Source organism: Benincasa hispida, chromosome 11 (genome assembly GCF_027475165.1).
Source record: "Benincasa hispida cultivar pf3 chromosome 11, pf3_genome.v1.1, whole genome shotgun sequence".
NCBI lineage: Eukaryota > Viridiplantae > Streptophyta > Magnoliopsida > Cucurbitales > Cucurbitaceae > Benincasa > Benincasa hispida.
The window spans coordinates 42,967,297-42,974,887 of NC_143488.1; the positions used below are offsets into that span (position 1 = coordinate 42,967,297).

Here is a 7,591-nt window from a genome sequence, read left to right on the forward strand (position 1 = left end):
AATTTCTTTAAGTTTCCTTCGTACCTTTAAAGAAATGGATCAAATCATGATGTAGTTCAATTTTTTTTTTGATAACTGTACTGAACTTAGTTTCTTTCAAGCTGCCTACATACCCTTCATAATGATAGGGATCAAGTCATAATGTAGTTCAAGAAGAATGTTTTTTCTTTTTTTTTTTTTTTTTTAACTGGACTGAACTTGAAGTTTCTTTCAAGCTGCGTACATACCCTTCATAATGATAGGGATCAAGTCATAATGTAGTTCAAGAAGATTTTTTTTTTTTTTTTTTTTTTTAACTAGATTGAACTTGAATTTTCTTTCAAGCTGCGTACATACCCTTCATAATGATAGGGATCAAGTCATAATGTAGTTCAAGAAGATTTTTTTTTTTTTTTTTAACTAGACTGAACTTGAAGTTTCTTTCAAGCTGCCTACATACCCTTCATAATGATAGGGATCAAGTCATAATGTAGTTCAAGAATAATGTTTTTTTTTTAACTGGACTGAACTTGAAGTTTCTTTCACGCTGCCTACATACCCTTCATAATGATAGGGATCAAGTCATAATGTAGTTCAAGAAGATTTTTTTTTTCGCGACTGAACTTAAATTTCTTTAAGTTGCCTACGTTCCTTTATAATGACAGGGATCAAGTCGTAACGTAGTTCGTACAATTTTTTTTTAATTTACATTTATTAAGCGTAAAACTTCTTGAGAAACCTGCTGTTGATTGGGCCAATTCTTAGCCCATCTTGATCAACTATCTTGTACGCTCCGTTTATGTAGACTTCTTTGATGACGTAGGGTCCATCCCATTTAAGTGTAAACTTATTCCCCATATGTCTTGTCATGATAATTGGTCTCCTTACGGCGAGCACTAGATCAACGACTTGAAAGGACCAACGCTTTACATGCTTATCGAAGGCTTTAGACATTCGGGCCTGGTAACATTCCAACGCTTGTTGAGCTTTTAATCGTTTTTTATCTAGTGCTTCCAACTCTTGGACACGTAGTTTGATGTTGTTCTCTATAGAGAGCCCTTCTTGCACCGCCATTCTTAGCGATGGAATTTCTATTTCCAAAGGAAGGACAACTTCTAGCCCATAAACGAGAGAGTACGAGGTGACTCCTGTAGGGGTACGGTGAGTGGTGCGATAAACCCACAACGCTTCATCGATCTTCTCCTGTCAATCTCTCTTCGACTTGGAAACAATTTTCTTCAGTAGGTTGCACAATGTCTTGTTAAATGCCTCAACCAACCCATTTGCAGCGGCGTTACACATGGATGACTTGTACTGCTTGAACTTGAATTTTTCACACAACCTGTCCATCAAATAATTGAAGAATTGTCTTCCGATATCCGTCACGATTCGATGGGGAATACCGTACCGATGAATGATATGAGTGCGGATAAAATCCACCACGTTTTCTTTCTTAGCTTCCCTTAGTGTGATAGCCTCAGCCCATCTTGAGAAGTAGTCAGTGGTTGCGATGATGTATGAGTGCCTTGTTGATGACTTAGGTGTTATAGGGTCGACCAGATCAAGCCCTCATGCTTCGAAAGGCCACAAGGCTATAGTCGGATGTAGAGAATAGGGCAGTTGATGAATGAAATTCATGTGATATTGACAAGCTTCATATTTCTTTGCATAATCCATTGAGCCCTGGATCATTCCCGACCAATAGTAACCCATTCTTTTCAACTGGAATTGTAGCTTTGGTCCAGCTTGATGGGCGCCGCATACGCCTGAGTGTGCTTCCTCCAAAGCCTTCGCTAACTCTTCTTTAATGAGCCATCGAAGGAAAAGTCCTTCAAAGGATCGACGGTATAAGACCCCTTTATAGTAAATGAAATGTGCGGCCTCCTGCGAACCTCAATTTTACGACGAGGGTCATCTGGGAACCTTCCATGCTCAAGGTAATTTATGATGGGCTGCCGCCAGTCTTCCTCGTCGATTAGATAGACTGATATTACATTCGCTTCCCCATATGTAGTCCCAACCGAAGATACAACCTATCTCTGCCAAAGCGATATATTAAGGGGCACATTATCCAGGTCCGTTAAGGCAGTGGCTAGGTTTTCCAAGGCATCCGATTTCTTGTTCTCTGTCCTCGGGACATGTCCAACGCCACGCTTTCGAACTTCTCCATCAACTGGCGAGCGTAAGTGAAGTAAGATTTCAAGTCGTCATGCTTCACCTCGTACTGGCATAAGAGTTGATTGATGATCAACTTTGAGTCACCGAATATTTCTATACAAGCTACTCCAATCTCTAAGGCCATTTGGAGACCAATTATCAAGGCTTGGTATTTAGCGACGTTGTTTGAGCATAACTCGGTAAGTGCGAAGCTATAAGGCAGCATGCGCTTTTCTGGCGAAATGAGGACGATACCTGCCTTCGCACCACTTTTTCGTGCCGCACGTCAAAGAACATGACCCACGGCCCTGAGGTTTCTGTGAAGAGAACTTCATCATCGGGCAAGTATTCATCACTTAACTCCCAATTCGATGGAACTGGGTGATCTGCCAGGAAATCAGCCAATGCCTTCCCTTTAACTGCCCTTTGCGGTACATAAATAATGTCGTACTGTTGAAGCATGATTACCCACTTGGCTAAACGTCTCGAGATGATCGGCCTGGACAAGACGTACTTGATGGGATCGGTTTTCGCAATTAAGTGAACTGTGAAGGCCTGCATGTAGTGCCTCAACTTATCTATGGCGAAGAGAAGTGTAAGGCATGTCTTCTCTATGGAGGAGTAATTGCTCTCGGCTCCATTCAGGGTCCTACTTAAGTAATAGAGAGCGCGTTCTTTTCCCTTTTCTCTTTCTTGTGCCAATAATGCCCTCAGTGATCTCTCTTGCGTTGCAATGTACAGTATCAACGGCTTGCTCGCTAATGGGGCTCCTAAAACAGGAGGGCTAATCAGGTACCTCTTTATGCTATCGAAAGTATTCTGGCAGGCCTTATCCCATTCGAATTTCTCTCCCTTTCTCATTAGTCTTTGAAAGGGTTGACACCGCCCTGCCAGGTTAGAAATAAACCTCCGGATGTAGGCCAGACGTCCCTGCAAACTTCTCAACTCATGTAGATTCCTTGGCCTTGGCATCTTCTGGATGGCATCGATCTTGGATTGGTCTACCTCTATCCCTCGATGTCTCACAACGAAGCCCAAAAACTTTCCCGAAGTTACGTCAAACGCACATTTGAGGGGGTTCATCTTCAACTGGTACTTTCGCAGGCGATCGAACACGGTTCTTAGATCTTTCAAATGGTCATGTCGTCGCTTGGTCTTGACCACAAGGTCATCCACACAGCACTCCACGTGTTTGTGCAACATATCGTCAAACACCTTCTGCATGGCACGTTGATAAGTAGCGCTGACGTTCTTCAATCCGAAGGGCATTACCTTGTAACAATATATCCCTTTTGTGGTTCGAAATGCTGTCATTTCCTCGCCTACGAGGGCCATTCGTATCTGGTTATACCCGGAAGATCCATCCATGAAGGATAAGGCCTCACGTCCCGTTGTCGCATCGACCATGATCTCTGTGATGGCAATGAAAAATCGTCTTTCGGGTATGCGCTATTTAGGTCGCGAAAGTCTACACAAACACGAAGCTGTCCATTCTTTTTTCTAATCGGGACAATTTTGGCTATCCATGTTGGATATTTAACTTTGCGAATGAACCCGGCCTCAATCAACTTATTGACCTTAACCTCAATCTGAGAGATAAGTTCTGGCCGAAAGCGTCGTTGAGCCTGCTTAACGGGTCGACACCCTTGTTTGATCGCGAGATGGTGGACTGTTACTTTTGGATCTAGTCCCGGCATCTCTTTGTATGACCAGGCGAAAACATCCCTGTATTCGGTGAGCAGACTCATGTACTCGTCCTCTTCCTCTTTCAAGAGGGACGCGCTGATGAAAGTCGGACGCGGTTCTTCTATAGGGCCCAGATTCACCTTTTTTAGCTCATCCACCGTGGATTGACCACCGTCCTCTAGACCTTGCGGAGCGTCCTTCACTTCCTCTTCGGTCATTCCTTCTTCGGATTCTTCGGTGATTGTGATGTGGTGGCACGAAGTTTCGCCTTCCTCCTGCTCTAAATTTCCATTATGAGGATTGGTGAAAACAATGTCGTGCCCCTTTACTTTGAGCGTGACCTCACTTGTGTTTAGAGTAACGAAGGTCTTTCTCTTCATGTGTGAGGGGACGGTACTTCGGATTTCTCCATCGCTTCTTGCCTCTCCTGATGGCTTCTGGTTTGATGACGCTTCATTGTTTTTAAGGTCAATTCGTCGCCAGATGGACGCTTGAGGTATCGGCCCCCTTTTTCTTATGGTCATTTCGGGGGCATTAGCGCAGGCTTTTGCCTTCTTCTTTGTCTTACTAGGGACATATTGGTCGGGATCTTCAGCCCTCTTGTACTTCAAGTGATCAAAAACAGGAGCGTGGGGTTTTCCTTCGTTCTCCGTCAGAACTGCGCCTAGTCTCTCGAAGGCTGACGGTCGCTCTACCACCGGCAATTGACAGATGATTTCCTCATTTCCTTCATTTGGCAAAGTCAACCTTCGAAAAACTGAACGTCGAGTAACTCTGGGAATAGTAAGTGGGTTTTCCCTTTCTGCTTCTGTCCTGCTTAACCTCTCAAAGACCAAGGCGCGTGCAGCAGACGGTCTAATACAGTCAAAGTTTGAGGCTCTTTTATCTTTGCCCTTCTTTTCTCTTGTATCATCGACTTCTTCTACAGTGATATGATTACTGTTGGCCACTTTCCCCTTCGCCTTTCTGATTATGCAGATTGGCTCTGACGGCTCATATTCGAGTCCCGCCCTCGACGTGGGTATAGCGTGTCCTTCTTGCAAAAGCTTCTTTTGAGTTGGCTAGAGTCGTGGTTGTTCATAAATCTTCAAACTCTTGAACTCAGTGTGAGCTGTGAAGTCGTAGCCCACCTTCGGCAATAGCTTGTAAGCCTTGGGATCGAATCCGTCTTTAGTTCGCCTCTCGGGCAGCTTTAACCCTGTCACTTCCACCTCCGGCTTGTGGACTTCCTGCTTTGTTATCGGCGTGAGGGGTGTGATGAAACTCTCCTTTAGAATTTCTATGTCTCCGATCTGCAAACCTTTTGAGCATTCCGTAAAAGGTAACTCACTCTTTTTTCGTCTCAACAAAGGGACATAGCGCAAAATCAGAGGTTTTGAGGTTTTTTCGCCCCTCACCAAGGGTGTTTCTCCAACGTCGAGGGATATTCTACACTCTTTAGAGTTGGAGACTTGTACCTTGCTACCCGCCCTTTTCTCTGTGTCTATTGGCGACCTCGACCGTGATCCACCTGCTTTCTTTACAAGTAAGTTCTCTACCGGCATAGTCTCACCGGAATTCTCACTCTTTAGGTAAAACTTTGCATCTACGAAGTGAGACCCGACCTCAGAAAACGGATTAGAATCTGCTTCAACCTTCTTAATCCTGTCTTAGTAAAACTTGAAACACTGATGTAGTGTCGATGTAATCACACCATTCCCATGAATCCAAGGGCGTCCCAATAGCAACTTGTAGGTGGTCTTTGAGTCTATCACATGAAACAGCGCATCGGCCTTCAGATCGCCAATGAGGAGCTCCAAGCGTATCATTCCTATCGCCCTTTGGCTGCCTTGATTGAAACCCTGAATTACTAATTTGCTGTTTGATAGCTCTTCCATGAGTATGCCCAACTGTTTCATAGTCGTCTTAGGCATTATATTGATGGCGGATCCGTTGTCGATGAGGATTTGACCCACTCTCTGTTCTCGAATGTACCACTCTCTGTTCTCGAATGTATCCAGAGACATACAAAGGCCTATTATGCAATTTGGATCCAAGTAGCAAATCTTCGTCTGAGAAGCCTATGGATATGCAACACAAGGCATAAGCACGTGTTTCGAAGGTCGATGCACCAGAGGCGTTGGATTCTAACAGTGCCTCAAAGAGGGTCGTCTTAGCTTCTCGCGGGAGTGAAAGTAGGTCATCTATGTTGAATGGTGACGAACTCTTTGGTTCTCCTGTCCACTTTAATAGGCCTGGAACGGTATCTTCATCCTCCCTGACACTGACAGCATGACATGCAACAACCTCTAATGTCTCCTCTGAAACCCAATTGCAGAAGTTCTTTGGGAGGAAATCTGCTAACGTCGTCTATTGTCTGGGACGAGGAACATCCTCGCCTCTCTCGTTAACATCTTTGGGCCTCCAAGCCTTCTTTCTACCCTTTCTTTTTTGTGTCTTGATCCGTCTCTTGTAGTTTATATGAGAGCGTAGCTCTTTTTGGGTAGAGTTCAGTCTTCTCTTCTTACGGCGCACCACAAGAATCCAACCTTCGTTATCGTCATCGTCAGCGCGCTCTCCTCCATTTTGAGGATCTGTAGCTTGGACCTCCTGCTGAAACCGCACTATCATAGGTTCAAAAGTCCCAAACTGAACTGAGCTCTCCCTTTCTTCATAATATATGATTAGTACTGCCACACTTGGAGCTATCGTCACCGCAACATGATTCGTTTGGACCATCTCTTCTAGATCCAACTCTATTTTCCTCTCACGAGCAAATTTGAGGATTAATTCTTTCAGTACGAAACATTTTTCAACTGGGTGGCTAATGACTCTGTGATACTTGCAGTAGTTGGGATCATCCACTTTGCCGGCCTGTTCCGGTCGTTTACATTCTGGTAGCTGGATAAGGTGGTTCTCTAGTAGTTGGTCAAGTATATCCACAACATCAGAGTCGGGGAACGGGTAGATTTTTTCCTGTCGTTCCTTCAGGGTTAGGCGATGTCTTTCGCCTCCTTCGTCTTTCTTTTCTATCTTCTTCTTTTTTCCTTTCGGGGAGAACTTCGACGGGGTCGTATTAATGACCATTGATTCCTTTGTGGCATCTTTCACAATTTTCTCGGTGTACTTCACTTCCTTCTTATCTTTCTTCGGTTCGTGGCTCAGGAAGTCCCTTGTTCCTTTGTTGGCGATACTTAGCTCCATGTCGTGGACACGGGTCGCCAATTCTTCAAAGGTACGGGACTTTATTCCCTGCAGGATGTAGAGAAGTTCCTAGTGCATACCCTGTATGCACATTTCTACAGCAGATAATTCGGTGAGTCGATCTTTGCAATCCAGACTCAGAACTCTCCATTGGTTGATATAGTCGACAACTGACTCCCCTTTCCGTTGTTTGGCATTTGTCAACTCCATCATGCTGATGGTGTGCCTAGTGCTGTAGAAGCGATCAATCACCTTAGGCTCTAAGTCTGTATACCAGTCAAAAGCGTTTCCTTTGAGGGTTCTGACGAACTGTTTGACTAGTAGATCTCCCATTATTCCCGCATTCTCGTATGTTTCTGCGAAGTGGGCGATATGTTGCTTTGGGTTGCCCTTTCCGTCGAATTGTTGGAACTTTGGGGGTTGGTACCCTACAGGCATTCTTAGATTGTTGATCCTCTGGGTGTATGGCTTGAAATACATGAAGGAAGTTTAAGTCGGCCCTCCATATTGAGCTCTTATGGAGGTCATGATCATGTCTTGCAGTTGTTGGACCGACAGAGAGGCCACCGAGTCTGACTGTCACTCT

The 7,591-nt window shown here is 44.5% G+C and overlaps 1 protein-coding gene across 1 annotated transcript; it reads right to left on the bottom strand.

The window, feature by feature from the left end:
* Nucleotides 1–1,185: 1,185 nt before the first annotated feature.
* LOC150032656 (uncharacterized) lies at nt 1,186–7,022 on the bottom strand. The gene is given in 8 exon segments (XM_090306970.1): nt 1,186–1,321; nt 2,118–2,203; nt 2,392–3,554; nt 3,557–4,883; nt 4,953–5,795; nt 5,797–6,122; nt 6,186–6,462; nt 6,523–7,022. Coding segments are annotated over 8 exon segments (4,641 nt in total). The 5' UTR covers nt 7,006–7,022.
* Nucleotides 7,023–7,591: the final 569 nt, after the last annotated feature.